The sequence below is a fragment of the Falco peregrinus genome, chromosome W (assembly GCF_023634155.1).
Source record: "Falco peregrinus isolate bFalPer1 chromosome W, bFalPer1.pri, whole genome shotgun sequence".
NCBI lineage: Eukaryota > Metazoa > Chordata > Aves > Falconiformes > Falconidae > Falco > Falco peregrinus.
In genome coordinates this window covers 7,409,539-7,428,277 of record NC_073743.1, presented here as the reverse complement: position 1 = coordinate 7,428,277, position 18,739 = coordinate 7,409,539, and the positions used below count along the sequence as shown (strand labels likewise).

Below are 18,739 nucleotides of genomic sequence, written 5' to 3'. Positions count from 1 at the left end.
TGATCATCAATTTTAATTCACATGAAAATCACAATTTGATAATTAATATATAATACAAGGGAAACAGTTTGCTGAAAAGGTCCTGAAGATTCATCACTATAAACTTCTGAAAAGGTCTGTGACTTGGCATTTTTCTCAACAGATCTGTGTATTCTTCATAAATCACAGTAATCTGAGTAATTGCTAATCAAACGTACTTGAGACAAAAATATCTACTGTAACTTTTTTCAACACTAATATAAAATTGTAAGCCAAAGGCATGCTGAAAACTCTTAGACATCAGTTTGAGGTCAATGAAAGAATAGGATAGAAACAACTATAATTAATAAGGAAGTAAGTATCACTTGGGGAGAGCAAGGAAAGAGTGAAGGGAAGGACAGATGAAAAAAATCAAAATATTTTCACTGGCAAGGACAACCCAGTGTTGAAAGGCAGGCAAACACAGGCTATGCATGACTAAAGCATGATACTTTGCCTCCAAAGAAGCATTCCATGATTAAGGAAAACAAGCTAATATATGAGAAGTAAACTAAATTAGGATTTATGCTAAATCCTTTGAAATATTAACAAAAGTTATTACCGTGTTGGTAAGCAAGTGCCTCTAGGACATACACACCAATTTAAATAAATGACAAAGTTTCTAAGTTCACTGAAGCAATGACACATGCATATATTCAATATTAATATCACTCAGAATTTCCTGGGTTTGTGTTGCTTTGTAGAAATGAAAACTATTGGATTATGAAAGGAAGAAATCTTACAAGCAGATGTACTGGTTCTTTTTTTAATGGTTTTCTGACAGGGTCATGCTTATCCTTGGATAGTGATGAATACTTTCTCAAAAGGGCCAGTATAATGTTTTTTATTTAGGGTTTTTTTATAACAAGCCAACCATTATTCCTTACTCAAACATTCATTATACATTTTTTATTGCATTTGGGTTTCCAGATAGTTTGTATATTTCAAAGATAAAAATTCTCTGCTTAAATGTAGAAACATGTTTTTAAACTGAAAATGGAATTCCTCATCTGGAGAAAAACAACATTGGCTTTTACAGGTTCCTGGACTCATCTACCAGAGTAGTATCAATAACAATAGGAATTGTAAAAAGGGTGCTTACAGGAACCATACCATCACTTTGAGAAAAAGGAGTGAGTTACTGCTTTCCTTGGATTAAGGTGGACTTCCCTCCTGTACAAGTAGACCAGAAAAAAAAACTCATAGGGCACTTAGTTTCTTTAGTAATAATTTCAAATTTTGTATTCCAACAGGAAAACGTAGTTTTCTTTTACATTGAATATATTTCCCACTAGTTTTACTTTAAGCCTGCACATGTTGAAATAGCTGTAATTTGATGAAGAAAACACAGCAGAAAAGTGAATGTGGCTTAAAAGACAAAAATGCATCTGAAGACTACCAATAATATTTTTTTAGGACATCTAAACACAGAAGAAACACTACATAGTCTACTCCTTTAAATTCTATCATGAAAAACTGCAACAGAAGAACAACTTTAAAGAAGAGAAACTTAACAAAGCTTAACAAGTGAATACCTAGAAGGTGTGAACAGCATACACTGTGATAGTTTAAATCTCCCTCCTTTCCTCAACTAGTTAAAAGAAAATTCATAGGCAACAAAGTGTTGTAACAATATTGTTTTGTCTTTTTACATTATAAGGATGGATACAGAACATTTTTTGTAAACTATTTTTAAATAACAGTAGTGAGCACTGAATCAAGATACAACCAACAGGAATCAAATACTCTTAAGCTGCTTGACTGGCTGAATAGTTGTCACTGGTCATACTTACTTTTGAAAGGTGATGTTCAGATGAAAATCCCAAGCCATAGACTGTATTTGCCCTGCTGTCGGCCCATTGGCCAAACTTCTGGGATGTTTTAGTAAATGTCATGTTGGGGGTGATAGTGCTATTTATTATTGCCTGAAAAAAAAAGTATAGTTGTAAAAAAGGTGTTCTGTGGTTTTGATTTTTTTCAAAACAACTACTTGATAATTGAAAATGCCAATATTATAGACAAGTATCTGTGTACACTGAATGAGACAAACTTGCAACTAGGGAACAGTTTTCTTCTAATTCAATCACAGCTAAAATTATGAAAGCATATATTGGTATACATGCTTTTAAAGGAGCAAAAGGGTAGGGGGCACCTGTTTGCAATTGCAATGAGTCATTTAATAGTTAGCAAGTCTAAAAAAAAGTCCTTTAAAGCATCCACATAGGTTAATGAGATCAGAATAGAAGAACAAGCGAAGTCTTTTTTTGTCTCACAAGTATATTTCTTTGTCCCCTAAAGCAATGCCTCTCAAGATCCACTGTAAGACCCACAGTTGCGTTCCCCCTGTTGCATATGCAATCCTCACTGGAAAATATGCAATAAAACAAGAAGCACAATTTATTTTTAAGTTTCTGTATTGCAAGTATCTGTTTTTCCTTTATACACACACATAAACATGACTAACAGTGACAGGGTCATACATCAACTACAGAAGAAGAGCTACACTTAGATTTTTTCTCTAGTTCTTGTTACATACAGGATGGAAGAAGCACATCTCCCTGCATACAACTTCTGCTAATGTAAACAAAAAAACTACAACTATATAGTGGTTCCACTAAAACCAACTAAAGTTTTAACATGGATTTCAACAATATTTTCATCACATTAAAGTTTGTCTAACATATTCTAAAACTGTGATGTGGAACTGTCTAATTGACTTAAAGTATGTCAGGATAAAGCCTTACAATGACACCAATGGTTTCCATTTAACTAAAAATTAATGGTTATTACAGTTTATAATCAGCCAATGTGAACAAAAAAGACTAGCCATAAAACCAGATATGTGTATTAGAAGTAAAATGCAGGCATGCTTTCTCATCTGTCTGGTGCTACTAAGAGTTTCAGCCATATTTATTAAATAATTCACAGCCTTTTTCATAAAACACTGGTTAGTAGGTGCTTTGTAATACCCATGTGAAAGAGTATGTCCATAAAACTTCCCAAAAAATAGCATACACTGTGAGCAGAACAGCTCAGGAAGAATCTTTCTTACATGCCAGTTATTGTGCTCCAAAGGTTATTGTCAATATGGGTCCTACTGTCTCACACTAGAGTTGGGAATCTTGAACATCATCGTGCACGTGCTTTGTTCTGCTCCCATGAAACCATAATCCCTGCCTTACCCCCAGCAGTTCAAAGCCAGTGATTACTGTAGAGTCCTAGAGCAGCAACAAAATTCACAGGGTCCAAACCAACTTCTCTGTTGGAGTAAAGAAATCTTAATATTATTCTTTGAGTAGCAGGAACTAAACTGATGTACAGAGAATAACAATATTTTCTCAGAATGATGACAGTGAGAAACTTCAACATCAGAAAGACCAAGTACTGCTCTCCCAAGCCTGAGATCTTCTAGAAGTCAAATCCAGCCTATACTACTTGTGTGAGATGGCCTTCTGGATGGATATTAAAGTGAGTAGTTATGGAGTTTACTTAGCTAGCATCCTTTGCTTCTGCTGAGGTTTAGGTAGCCCTGGAGCACAGATACCACCATCATCAAATTTTCTCTGAATTCTACAGGGTAAGCCTGAAAAATTTACAGCTGAAAAGCCAGCTAAGCCCACAAACAGCTTCCATGTGTATATGCTGATTCTCAGATGAAGTGGGAGAGAGGAGTATTGCAAGAAAGTTCAGAAGAACACATTGTATTGCAACATGTGGAAAGGCAAACAAATATACAGCAGCACAGATGAATTTAACAAAACTGGCATCTTCTGCAGTGGCTTTGGCAGCTCCATTATGCTCACATTAAATTGGAAGAGCAAATCTGGATGTAACTGAGGATATCAAACAGGCAGTTCTCTCCGATAACTTTTACCTCAAAATGAAAGTTTTGGCTACCACTGTGAACAACTTCTGGAAAACTTTGGAATGCCTGAAAGCTTACATTTGAATCAACAAGCCTTATCAGGTCAAGGACAAGATCTGTTGTGTGACTAGAGACTGGAAAACCATCTCCAGCATTAATTGTCCATAAAACTTCTCAGATTTTCATATAGGAGAAGCTGGTCAGTGAAGTCACTGGTAATTCAGTCATCCTCCTTTCTTTAGGCATATGGTTGAGGGCCCAAACAGAGCCAGCAGGCTTGTACTTGCACCAAGGCCTCCAACTGACCTCATGAGAAACAGCTGTCCATGCCATGTAGGACAGAAGAGATAACATGAGACAGTGGAGGTGGACTTCTTAGAAATGAGGTGTTCTGGAGCTCTGTTTTTCTTGTATGCTTCTTGTCTTCTTGTGTACTGTTAGTGCTTAGAAGCCCTCCTTTTGAAATAACTTGGTGGAAGCCCAGAACAGAGCTGTGCAAGTTCACTTAATGCTCAATCTCTCTTGGTGCAGAAGCCATCAACAGTAACATGTTTGAAATTAATTATCCTGGGGAAAGTGTAGAAAAGAGTCTTCCTCCCAACCCAAGCTCTAGCTATGTTGTCTCCTTGCTTAAGCCCTAGTTCCATTGCTTGATTAATTTGAACTTGTATCACAGTTGAACATGCAGGTAATTTTGTGACGGATGTAACTTCCTCAGTGCAGAAGAGGACTCTGAGGACAGGGACTTTTGACCTCCAAGCAACAGGCAGGTTTAAAGCCTGCAGGACTGCCATTTGCTGCAGTGACAGTGGCATATCTGGTTGCAAATTAACCCAGCATAAAACCTTGGAGAAACCAACCGGTTTTCAGCTGAGACTGCTCACTGCTTCAGCTGACCACGTGGGCTGGCTGCACAAGACAGAACACAGAACAGGTTGCCTGGACCAATTGTTCACCCAAGATATCATGGACTTGTCTAGCTGTATGCTGGACATTTTGTCCAGAAGGTTACTGTGAGAGACAGTATCAAAAGCTTTGCTAAAATAATAAAAAACAAAAAAACCCCAAAACAAAACGAAACACAGTACATCTACTGTCTTCCTTTGGCCAACTAGATGGGTGACCTTGTCATAAAAGGAAATTAAGTCACTGAAGCAGGACTTTCCCCTCATGAACCCATGTTGGCTGTGACCAATGCCTGCATTGTCTCTCAAGTGTTTTTCAATAACTCCCAGAATAACTTTCTCCATAATTTTACCAGGCACTGAAGTGAGACGGACAGGCCTATAATTGCCAGGGTCTTCCTTCTTATCCTTCTTGAAAATTGGGGCAACATTTGCCATCTTCCAGTCAACTGGGACCTCTCAAGACACCTAAGACCATTGAAAAATAATGGAGAGAGGTCCTGCAATAACATCAGCCAGCTCTTTCAAGTACCCTGAGATGAATCCCATCAGGCCCTGTAGACTTATGTGCATCCAGCTGGAGCAGCAAGTCTCAAACAAGTTCAGTCAGCTGGGACTTTATCATCCCCCTACTCATGGTCTTCCAACACAGGGCTCCAGAGGTCCCAGGGCCCACCATCAGTGTTAAAGACAGAGGAAAAGAAGGCATTAAATATTTCTGCTTAGTCTACGTCCCCGTTTCTGATGTGACCGACCTCATCAAGCAGCGGACCAATGTTATCCCTGATCCTCCTTTTGCTCTTAATATATTTTTAAAAAGCCTTTTTTGTTGCCCTTTACAGTACTGGCCAGCTTGAACTCTAATCAAGCTTTGGCCGCACAAATTTTCTCCCTACAGTGGCAATCAGTACCTCTGTAGTCCTCCTGTGCCACCTGTCCTTGCTTCCAATCTCCATACATTTTCCTTTTCCACCTAAATTTTACAAGATCCCTGCTCAGCCAAGCCAGCCTGTTGCCCCGTTTGCTTGATTTCTAACACTTTGGAATTGCCTGCTCCTGCACTCTTAAAAAGTGACCAGCATTCATGGACCCCAATACCTTCAAAAGCAAATTCCCAGGGGACCTTATTAACTGGTTCCTTCAGCAGCCCAAAGTCTGCTCTCCCCATATCCAGGGTCCAAGTTTTGCTGGCACTTTTTCTCCTATTGCCAATGATTTGAAACTCAACTACTTTGTGGTCACTGTGACAAAGACAGCCACCAATCACTTCACCTAAGTGTCCCTCTCTGTTTACAAACAAGACCTGTGCTTATAGGCCTTACTTAAAACCTATATTAGCATTAAACAGATTATCATTTTAATTTCTGACTAGTTTATTTTATAAGTCATTAAAATATAAAGATCATCTATTGCAATAACACTGATGGGAGACTTGACTCAGAAATAATATATATTAAGGCTCATAGAACCTACAGACTGGAAAACCACTCTTTTCCAGTCTTCTCTTGGTTTAGATGAGCACAAATTATTGGGGTTTTTCCCAGTCTTGCATTTGTGAAAACATTATCAGAGAGTTAACTAGTACTGCAGGAACCACACTACTTAATCTCCTTTCTTTTCTCAGTGACTGCCAGAGATTGAATGGAAAAGACAGAAAGATTCTGGGAATAATCTTAGTGTCTATCTGCAATGTTACTGGATAAATAACGGAGGCTTCCTTCCATCACCTAGGAGAAAGAAGTACTAAAACACATTTTTCCAAGGAGATATGAAGTGACTACATAATTAATGAGAACTGAAAGCCTTAGCAACAACTGCTCAACGATGTCATGTCATATTGCATAAGAGATTTCATTTTTCAGGTTTTCTCTTGATTCCTAGAGCAGTAGGAGAAAAAGGTTGCATAAAAGATATTTACTCAAGATGTCATAGAAACCAGCCTCAAGTTCTATCTGATTATTTGCATCAGGCTCTCCTTGACATGGGTGATAGGGATACAAATACTGTATGTGACTATAAAATATGGCCTGTACAGTGAACAACTTATGGCCATAGAACATTTTCTGAAGTCAAGTTAGAGGGAGATGCATCATTTCTTGTGCCAGGTATTGTAAGACAAGACAGTAGCTTCAGAAAGCATTACACAACGTAGAAAGAATAAGCAGAACTTGTTTCTATAGGACCTCTCAGCTGAATCTGGCTCATAGACCCTTTGATATAGAATAAGGTGGAAAAAAACCCCACCCTCTCACAATAGATCAAAGATCTCCACAAACAAATTCAAGTGGGAATCTGCGATGTATAGTAACATCTCTCAGAGGTGAGTGAAGATCACATCTTAAAAATTACCTTTTGTTTTCAAGAATAAAGATTTAATGATGTTCAGACAATCAGTAGAAAAGTTTTATCCAGGAATCCTACTGGAACTTACTGACCTAAAGAGGGGGAAGGGTGCGGGGCAGAAATGGATTATCACTCAAATTTCAAGTGTATCTATCTCTCTGGTGAGTCGACCCTGGCTGGACACCAGGCTCTATCATTCCCCTCCTCAGCTGGACAAGAGAGAAAAATATAACAAAAGGCTCACGGGTCAATATAAGGACAGGGAGAGATCACTCACCAATTACCATCACAGGCAAAACAGACTCGACTTGGGGAAATTAGTTTCATTTATTACCAAATTGTTGTCCCATAGGCAAGTTCATTACCCAATATGCAGCACCAATTCACACACCGAGTGGAGGTATTTCTATCCCTTTATTCTAGTTTGTGCAAAGTAGGGAGCTAGGTGGTAACCCACAAATGCCTAGCTTCTCGATTGTCAAAACTTTACACTATTTACACAGTTCAGCAAAGACATCAGCCTTCATTGGTTACAAGTTACATATTTCTCTCATTATTTAATACTCAGTTCCCTATTTGTTAAGCAATCCTCTTGCTTCTTATGTATTAGTCCACATGCTCAGTCTCTACTTCTCTTTGGGTTAGGGGGTTTCTTGAGTCGGTGGTCAATGAGTCAGTGGTCATGATCTCCCCCTGCCGGAATTACATTTCCCCTAGTTAGTGTTTAGTTTTGCTGAGCTCATTTCTTGTGGTAAATTTCCAGTCAGCTCATTCATCATGCGCGGTACTTCCTTCTTGAAGCTCCTTTAAACAAAGGATTTGCCAGTGTTTAACGAAGCACTTAGCAGGGCATTCAAAAATGCTAGTAACCTGAATTAACCATTAACAACTCATTTGTTCTAATTGTTTCAAAGTCAAACTTCTAACAAAACATTTAATTCCCTTATTCATTTCACATCAAAATCAGAGTAATGAGAAATAAAGCCTAAATCTTAAAACACCATCCTCCCACCTCTTCCTTCTTCTCAGACTTCACTTCACTCCTGCTGTTGCCTAAACTCCCGAATGATCGAACTCTGATTTAGTGTTTAACTATATGTTAAACAAGTATGTGCACAAAGTTTAGCTGATCCATCCTCTCACAATGTCAAAATTGATGAATAAAAGGACTTCTAATAAAGGGAGTCAGCCTTGGGAAACAAAGAACAGATGAGGAAAAGAGCATGGTTATCTAAATTATGTAGAAAGAAGCCTCCAAGTGAGAAAGTTCTGGCTGCAAGAGGAGACAAGCTGATAAGGTGTTGCAATCCACTGATATCAACAGAAAATTAGTTGAAAGTAGGACAAAGGTAATTGTGGTACTGGAAGATCCTGACCTTCAATTCAAATAGCCCCCTGAAAGAGGGCAAAACCCCACTTGGGGAGCAGGTGTAGTTAGTAAAAAGCTTCAATAGTGCTATCTGAGGATGTGCACTAATTTGTCTTAGAAGCGAGAAACTTGTAACCAATCCTGTGCATGAATGAAAATGAATATGTAATGTACTATGAATATGCAAATACTCTACTGTATATAATGTGTACCCTCAAGTAGCTTCTTGTGCATGTTAGGAAGAAAAATCCCCCATGCACCCAGCGCTGCAATAAACCAATGTCAGCTTTCTAAACTATCATTTGGTTTGGAGAGTTTTCCTGGTTACGATTTTCAGTAACACCCCCAAGTGGTGCAGGGGGACAGGGAATGGCAGTTGCAGGCAGTTCATCACCCATTATCTCTGCTGCTCCTTCCTCCTCAGGGGGATGACTCCTCACATTCTTCCCCTGCTCCAGCATGGGGTCCCTCCCACAAGAGGCAGTCCTCCATAAAGTTCTCCGATGTGGGTCCTTCCCACAGCCTGCAGTTCTTCATGAACTGCTCCAGCGTGGGTTCTTTCCATGGGGTACAGTCCTTCAGGAACAGACTGCTCCAGTGTGGGTCCCCCACAAGGTCACAAGTCCTGCCAGCAAACCTGCTCCAGCATGGGCTCCTCTCTCACAGGTCTTGCCAGGAGCCTGCTCCAGCATGGGCTCTCCACAGGGTCACAGACTCCTTCAGGGCACATCTACTTGCTCCAGCATGGGATCCTCCATGGGCTGCAGGTGGATACCTGCTCCACTGTGGACCTCCATGGGCTGCAGGGGGACAGCCTGCCTCACCATGGTCTTCAGCATGGGCTGCACGAGAATCTCTGCTCTGGTGCCTTGAGCACCTCCTCCCCCTCCTTCTTCACTGACCTTGGTGTCTGCAGAGTTGTTTCTCTTCTATATTCTCTCTCTTCTCTCCAGCTGAAGTTGCCAGTTTGGGTTTTTTTTCCCCCTTATTAAATATGCTATCACAGAGTCACTGCCACTGTCACCGATTGGCTCAGCCTTGCCAGCAGCAGGTCCGTCTTGGAGCCAGCTGGCACTGGCTCTATCAGACACAGGGGGAAGCTTCTAGCAGCTTCTGACAGAAGCCACTCCTGTAGCTCCCCCCCCCCCCGCTACCAAAGCCTCGCCACGCAAATCCAATACAGTCTCAAGATTTCCTTACTGCAGTCTAAGTGGACATATGCATTGCCATCACTGGCTTCCTGCTCAGCACCTGAGCCACAATAACTGAGCAGCCATGTGCACATCATTCTCTCCAACACACAAACCCACAGGGTGCTGTAAACCCCACCAGCACAGAGGTTTACAAGTAAACCTAGTTGGATCATATATCTATCTACCCTGAGGGAGGGGCATGAGAGCTACAAACCCAATATGGTTCAACAAGCATTTTTGGCAGCTGGCAACATGTAATTTTGAGACATTTTCAATGTAAAAATTGTTTTAAAAGAGAACCACAAAATCATAATTTTATTTCATTTCAAAACTCAGAACTGGAGAATTAAATTACATATCTTTTTCTGCTTTTTAAATTTAATGCCTCTATCTGACCAATCGACAATGTAAGGCATTGCAAGCTCAGATGCCAGTAGTGTTACTGACACCCAACTGTATGCCATACAGCAGAGACACACTGGATGCATTCTGACCTTAAGAATGCTTTATATTTATATTTAGCCCTTTTTACATACTACATTATGTATGTGCAGATGTTTAAAAAATGGGGATATAATTAAAAATTTTTAAAATCTCTGAAAAAAGCTCCTAAAAATTCTTCTATGGGTCCCCCTGCTATTCACCTTGATATGTTTCAGAGCAATGTTGTGATACCTGAAACAATGGCTCTTTCTTAATCATGACTGGGATCTTAGATCTTAGTCAGACATATAATGGTTGGGTGAAAACATTATTAGGATTGCAGCAATCACAGAGAGAATAAAAAAAAAGTGATAGATTGCATTATCAATATATCTTGCCAATAGTACTGCAAATGCAAAGGAAGTGCTACAATAGACAAAAGAGCAAATAAATTGATGAACAACTGCTTGGCAGTGCAATTCAGCAGCCACTTTCTGTTGCAGCTTTGAACAAAGGCAGACAAACCCCAGAGGATATCAGAATAAAGGTTTTGTAAACTGTACAGATCAATTAAGGTGCTACAGATTACAACTAGTAGCCTTGATTTCATATAGCATCTGGTCCCAATCCCAAAGTATTTTATAAACAGTGAGACAAAAGGTATTTTAATTATTTGACAGAACAAAATCATTTGAAGGAGTGCTGAGAAGGTAACAGTCAAGAGTTAAACTTGGAAAAAATTTGGTAGGCTTTGATACTAGAGTCTCAGTCACCTAAAGTAGTATCATATAGAAATCTTTGACAGAAAATTCCTATATACTTCTATATGATAGAAACTCTCCTTCCTCATTTAAAACAGCAATATTCTGGATTTAAAAAAGAAAAAAAACAGAGTAATGTTTGTCAGCTTTCAATAAATAGCCAAGAAATCCTGTGAATACTGCTATGCGCTAAAAGAGTATTTTAGTTCCAACCATCATGAACTGACACCCCTCCATAAACTGCAAATTAAAGTCTCCTGAAAGGATTAAAGCTTTTGGTTACACTCTGTGCATCTTTATTGTCCTTATTGCAGAGATTTCTGACATGTTGTAAGAGTCGGTCTAAAGAGAACAATATTGTCTCAACATTGCCAACAGAGACAAGGAGATGGAATGCAGTATGAGGAGTACTATGCCGCTCCCTGCTACCTGGAACTGAAAGGAACAACTACAATAAGGCCGCATAACAGCTGTCCAGAAGATGGATCACAACCACTGTCATAGCAACGAACCAGAAAACTTGAACTTCAGGTGAACTTTCTTCATTATAATATCATTATAATACAAGAACACACCTCCAGGTCTGAAGCTACCTGCCTCTGAGGCAAACCACACCTCGGGCACTCCTCTTTGGACATGCGTGATAACCTGGCTCGAGAAGGCGGAGACTGGCAACAATCCATGGACCAGAGGAGGAGCAAGGTGTGTTGCTTGGCATAAAAGATGGCTCCTTAGCAACCGAACTTTGGAGATCTTCCCCACCAAGGATCATGATGATCGGAAGGACCGGCAGGACGCTGCCTAGACCTGGGACCATAGGGACGCCTTGGACCCGTGGTGGTAGCTATAATCCTCTTTCCTTTTCTTTTTATTTTACCTTTCCTTCCCTCCCTGTCACTATATCGCATGCCGCTTTACGGGCAAACAATAAAGTTGTGCTGTTTGATCAAAGCATAACCCCTTGGTGTGGTCGCCTTGATTTTTTGCACTTTGAGATCATAGTAAACGAACCATCACAAGTCCACTGAGTGGACAGTGACACATGTCATTTATAAAGTTACTCGGTTTATACCCACTTGGGGTAGAACCTAAAGAACAGTCAAATATTTTCTCTGTGTCTTCCAAATTAATTTCTTAGACAAGGCTTCTTACAATAGCAGCTCAACACATTATATTTCCTAATTTTAAAAAAAACCAAACCAAGCAAAAAAACACCACCCCCAAAAAACCCAAACCTAACCCAACTGAGTTTTGATAAAAGCTTACCATGGAGAGCTTTATTAGGAGGGAATCACCATGTTCTCTACAGCAAAAATTGGAAGATTATGTAACAGAGAAGGATTTACTAAGTGATTACGAGCACTAACCAGGTGTCCTTCATAATGCTGAAGCCAATGATATTGATAACATCATTGAATGCAGATGTGAAAACAGGTTATTGTAAGCCTATTTGTACTTTTTAGTGCATCTCACAGGGAATGCCTTTTTAGACTGCTCAAAGTATTTACTAAGTAACAGGTTATCACTTAAATTCAGCAATAGATTTATCAAAGTAAATATGAATTCATGGAAAATAGTATTTTTCCATAAACACTTAAAATATGTAATGAAGCAATGTACATCAGTAATCTGTTACTCAGATAATGACAAAAGCATATGAAAAGATACATGAAGGACATAAGACTGGAAAATAAATACAAAAGTCTATCAGCAAGCAAGTTCTCTGAAATAAAGCTTACCCTTGAGCCATCCAAACTGATTATCCTGTAGACATTTCTTGTGCTGTCATAGAAATAGGACACAGTAACAGCATGCTTGCTGGTGGGAACCCAGTTCTTCTTAGTGTTTGGATCAATCTGGAAGACATGAGCTCGGGTGCTGAAGATGGGTTGTTCCCTGAAGGGCAGAGAATTAAAGTAATGAATCTGATTTGTATGTAATATTGTTGCACACAAGTTATCTGCCAGTTGTGCCCACTGGGATGTACACATTTCACTTTGCATGATAAATTTTTCCTAAGAACTTCTGTATGTGTTGCTGCATAGAGCAGATAAGTGCATTAATATACATATGCAAGCAAAACGCAAGCCTTCAAAAGCAAAAATCAGCACCCAGCTACAAGTAAAGACAGTCATCTCTAAATATACATTCAGCCCTGCCCCATCACCTCCCCAGCCCTCACCCTTCATCTATCCCTTTAAACTAAACAGCATCAATACATGTATAACTTCATCTCATTACACTGCACATTGCAGAATGTATACTACTTCAAACCCCTCATCTTCTCAAAAATCTTTTAATATTTTGATTATTCTAATTAATGTTTTGCCATAATCTAAAACTGAACTGGCTGATTCAATGCAATTATTCTAAAACTAACATTAATTAGGGTCAGGAACATGTGTTGTGAAACACTCACTCTTTGGAGCTTCACATCTGAACATTTTCATAGCAACACTAAATATGTATGACATACATGGTTCAAAGTTAACTGCTTAGCAAATAAAATTATGTAAGGTAAAAAAAAATACTGAACTTTAGAATTTACAACTTATTTTTCCCCATAATCATTACCAAAACATATAGCATTGCATAGAAATCTAAAAATATTTTTGTATCGCTAAGATAGTTGTCAGTTTAAATTTAGCTACATTTTACTGACAAATAAATTGCTGTATTCTTCAGGGAATGCTACCATCAAATCCCAGAACTTTAAGTTGAATTTAACTTTGTAGGTTTTTGAACTCTTTTGTTTTCTCCCATTCCCAGGATGTGAAGAAACATATCCTTTGTCCCTGCCCTCATCTCCCTTTAAGTAAGAGATAAATTCTTAATAAATTTTTCAGCCCAAATAAAAGCAAAAGAAAAAATTAGGATTTTGGGTACTCATAGTCCAAGGGTTTCAATCTGGCCTTATTACAAAGGGGTACATGCAAACTCTCAGAAATATCTCTACTGCTTGGCAGCAAGAGCAGCCAAGACCAGTTGCTTTCAGCAGCAGAATCATATTACTCAGCTAGGAGTTAAGCCTCCTTGAAACCCATCTGCCAGAAGATGTGGTGTTCTCCTCTGCTGGATGTTGGAAGTGATACAGAACAGATCAAAGAGAACACTGTTTCATTGAAAGCTAAAGGAGGAGGAAGGTAGGCAAGGGAAATTAATGCACATGCTAGTCCTCCATACAAATGTCACTGTATGTCAACTCATCTTCTCCCTCTAAATCACCAAGCTATAGGAGGTTGGGTAGCTGTTTTCCTGATCCCAATCCCTTGCACAAACACAAAGGTTATGCAAAGGTGTCCTGGTTTCAGCTGGGATAGAGTTAATTTTCTTCTTAGCAGCTGGTACAGTGCTGTGTTTTGGGTTTAGTATGAGAATAATGTTGATAACACACTGATGTTTTAGCTGTTGCTAAGTAATGCTTACTCTAAATCAAGCACTTTTCAAGTTTCCCATGCTTTGCCAGTGAGAAGGTACACAAGCAGCTGGGAGGGAGCATAGCCAGGACAGCTGATCCAAGTTAGCCAAAGGGATATTCCATACCATAGAACATCATGCCAAGTATATAAACTGGGGGGAATTGGCCAGGAGCTGTTGATTGCTGCTCAGGGACTGGCTGGGTATCAATGAGCAGGTGGCAAACAACTATTGTGCATCACTTGGGGTTTTTTTTCCTTGGATTTTATTCCCCTCTCACCCCTTTATTACAATTATTATTGTTGTTATTTTTAATACTTTATTTCAATAATTAAATTGTTCTTATCTCAATCTACAGGTTTTACCTTTTTCCAATTCTCCTCCACATCACACCGGGATGGGGGGGGGGGGGGAGAGGGAGTGAGCAGCTGAGTGGTACTTATTTGCTGACTGGGGTTAAACCATGACAAAAGGTGACTTTTATAGCCCTTTTGCTTAACATAACCTTTACACTAATTCTTATTGCTCTTTTGAATCTCTACAATTACTTCTTCAGTCATACCTAAACTTTAGTTCTTGTCTTCAAGAGTAGATACATTTTCCATTTACCTCCCAATTAAGCAAACCCAAATGTAATTTGATGCATATTACCATAGTGCAAGCAGTTCTTTAACTCTGGAAAGTTAAAGTGCCTATCAAAACAAAAGTCTTAGAAGCCTGACAATTATTTGGATGAAGGTTGACATTGGAAGGAGAAAATACAGGTTCTGACAACATTAACTAAAAAGATGAAAGAACTGAATCCAAACCATAGATGCGTGGTTAGTGAATACACATTTGACCAGAAATGCTATTCAGTTCTGTCACAGAACAATCTATCACACAACTGAGGCTTTCAACATACCACAGGTTAGGATTTTCATATGTAAAAGGTAGGCAAAAACTATACAATTAAAGCAAGCAGGACTGTCAGTAATAAGTCCAATTGTTCAGCCTTGAGTCGCTGCTCTCCTTTACTGTCAGCACAAAAATGTTCTATAGCCCCAGCATATTCTTGCTGATTGCTCAACAGTGTTTTGCAAAGACAAACCAGAGCACTTTCTAGGGCATGTGTGTGTCTGGCATAGACATTACAGTTAGGTACAGAACAGCATTAATAAAGCTTACCTGCACTTTTTTATCTCTTCTGATAAACTAGAGTTACAGTCTTTTCTTTCAGTGTTTTAACTGATACTACAGCTTTGCTGAATAACAAGCTATCTACACTCTATGGCAAAAAACATAGCCCCCTTCATTAAACTAGTTGGAAAAATCATGATTATGCCAAATTACTGGGGTAATTAGGAGTTTTTTCCAATAATGATGCTAAGCTTCAGATGCCTCTAGAATTAAACCAACTAGAATACATTTTGACACTTGATGATGAACATTTATACTGATTGTTTCTTCAAACAAATGGAAGTTACACACCTTATGTCTACAGGATGAAATGTGTTATAGAATCAGTCACTGATTTGCAATTAAAGCCCTTTGAAGCTGCTGTACAATTAGGTCATCTGTACTTTTCTATGGCAACATACTATAGAGCTACTTAAATTTTAGATTTACTAAAACATTCAGAAACAAGTAAAAGTTAATATGTAAAACATACAAGATTTACAACTTCAGCTAAACTATCCTTACTATGAGACTTGTTTTTTCCATTATCCACACAGGACACGATGCCCTCCAAATCTGGAAGCTTCAATTAACTCAGTTGAAGTAGTATTAGTTATATTAAATAGGAGAGTAGTTTCCTTTTTCCCTTGCTAAGTGCTCAAACATATATATATATAAAAAATATAAGTGTACTTTTGCCTATATAGTTGAGAGAAAATGAAGAAAAGAACAACTTTAAATAAGAAAAAACAGTCCTGTAAAAACAACTATCAGTTCCTTACTCTTCCTTGTCTTCCTCTCAGCTTTCTCTTACCATTCCTTCACTACCACAAAGTATTTAGTATTCATTAAAAACACTAATAGGATCTAAGACAAGAACTCATCACTAATTACAAAGAGAAGTAATTTATTTTTCCAGAAAAATCCTGATGCTGAACAAAAATAAGCAGAATGTCATAGTAACACAGTTTGACTATTAGAAATGTTTGCTCAAGCATGGCAGAAACATTAATGCTGTTGTTCTTAATTCACTTTGACCATTGTAATGTTGCAGTCTAATGCAGACTAAAAAGAAGCGCTAAGTCCTCCTTGACTTAAGTGAAAATGTGAGGACTAAAGAAGGATGAGAAGTACCACTTAAGGAGGTAGAGTCACAGCAGTTTTTAATCATTGATACAGAAATCCATTCATTGATATGATATGTGATCAGTCCTAGGCTAGGCTTAGGAGAAAAGCCTGTGTCCTAACAACTGAATGAACAGTTTTTTCATCTCCTCTTTCCATTTTGATATCTTAACACATCCTTTACAAAAAATCGCAGACTACTGAATATAAGAACCTAAGGGATCCTTTCTCTACATGTGAGATTAATTAAAGCTTTCACAAAAGCAGCTTAAGTTAGTACAGAAGGTTAGAAAGAACTGTCCTTGCTAATCCATAATTAGCATTTTCTTTTTAAAAAAGTCTTATTCTTTGATGTGTCTGGTACTTCCAGATCATGCCAACAGTAGTGCTAAAGACCTCCTTCCTCTTCTTTCCCCACACTGTTTACCATGACTCCAAAGTTATTTTCATTGCCATAATATCTACAACTTCTCAAGGCCGGGATTCTGTTGTCTTAGTTACTGTAAAAACAATAAGGCCACTGAAAAGAAGGTATGAACTTCTACAACATTAGTTGATGTCCTACTTGCCTCCCCCTTTTGGTGCATTAATGATGCTAAAAAATAAATAAGTTACACACACACATATATTGGGATAAATTGACAGGGTTTTGGTAGTGGGGGTGCTGCTGCACTGTGTAGGAGGAAGCCAGGGACTGCCCTGTGCAGACACAAGAACAGAACAGAATTAGGGCTGGGAAAACATAAGAAAAAAAAAAAAAAGACACAGGGGCTAGAGCAAAGAGCTGCCCAAGCAGGAGCAGAGAGCAGACAAGCAGACATGGGAGCAGGTACAACATTGAGGAGACTGTGGCCCATGGAGGAGTAAAAAAAAAAAAAAAAAAGAGCAGGGAAAAAAAAAGCACCGCCAAGCACTGACCACTTTCTCAAGTGCCCCCCTGTGGCAAGGGGATGGGAGACCAGGATGGGCACAGCAGACCCTGCCATGCAGCATCCTTCACACACAGCACAGGGGCTCTGGCAGTCTCTGTAGGCATCACACACACATTTTTACAGGTAGTAATTTTGCACACAGTGAGTTCTGAACCTCTATAACATCTCTCATCCAAGGTGATTTCTCCCCATATCAGACAACATGAATCCCCTGCGTGATCTCTCAGGCATTTGCTGATTATCCTCAGATTTAGGACAGGACAAAGACCTTTTTGCTTTTTCAAAATGACAGCATGCCAAGACTATAGCTTTCTTCTAATGCCTGGCTACAGTCTTAAAAAATACTCTCCCTGGCTTGTTTTTAAAGCTGTAGCAAGCTTTTGTTACTCTAAGCAGCTTCATGAGGGATCCCTGAAAAGAAATAAGGAGAGTGATTAAAAATGCAACTATAGTCAAAACTAATTTGTCAACTATGGCATCCAAACATGACCAATGGTTTCTCAGGAGTCTGAGTCAACAAGCTCTGTAAACACAATTCAAAGCAATAGAAAACCACAGAATTTTCCTTATTCCTATAAATGCTCTGAAGTCTGATAAATACTGTATACAGTAGCTTGTGGAACAGTATTGCATAACATTGGCTTCTTGTATGGACACTGCTCTGAAATAAAAAAAATCTTTTTCTGGACAGAAAGTCACAACTTGAACAAAATATACTCAGCATACTTATGAAATGAGCACATCTTAAGATATTGCTTTCTATAACACATGCATATAATAAGAACTTTGATGCTTTAAACCAAGCTTTGAGGTAGTAAAAAAAGTAGAAGATACAATTGAGCAACCAGATCAAAATCTCTCCCATACCACCAGCAGTTTATCTAGTTTTACACTCACATTCTTAGACTTTTGCTGTTATGTTTTCAGTTTGAGTAAGGTTTACTCATGGTCAGTAAAAGCTTAGGAAGTTGTTCCTAAAAAGATTGGAATTTTTTCTGTATTCAATTAGAAGTTAATACATATATGCACCTATTTACCTATAAAGTCCAATGCCCTAGTTTATAGAATATGTTTTATAGCTACATAGTACCTCACAGAGCAGTGCCTTCAAGCTGTTTTCTAAACTGTTTTGCTCCCATTTAACAATCAGCTTTTAGCATTAGATCTTTGACCACTTCTGAGTTAGCGTATCATCACAAATAATACCAGAAATTTTTCATTAGCTGAGGG

The 18,739-nt window shown here is 38.7% G+C and overlaps 1 protein-coding gene across 3 annotated transcripts in view; it reads right to left on the bottom strand.

Annotated features, from left to right (window-relative positions):
* The window catches only part of LOC101920632 (homer scaffold protein 1), a 122,025-nt gene that overhangs the window by 88,189 nt on the left and 15,097 nt on the right, over window positions 1-18,739 (bottom strand). For all 3 annotated transcript variants that reach the window (XM_055792959.1, XM_055792957.1, XM_055792958.1), the window contains exons 2-3: window positions 12,617-12,773; window positions 1,812-1,943 (exon numbers count right to left, since the gene is read on the bottom strand). In XM_055792959.1, the coding sequence (XP_055648934.1) occupies window positions 1,812-1,913 (102 nt within the window). In that variant the 5' untranslated portion in view covers window positions 1,914-1,943; window positions 12,617-12,773. The remainder of the gene's footprint in view (window positions 1-1,811; window positions 1,944-12,616; window positions 12,774-18,739) is intronic.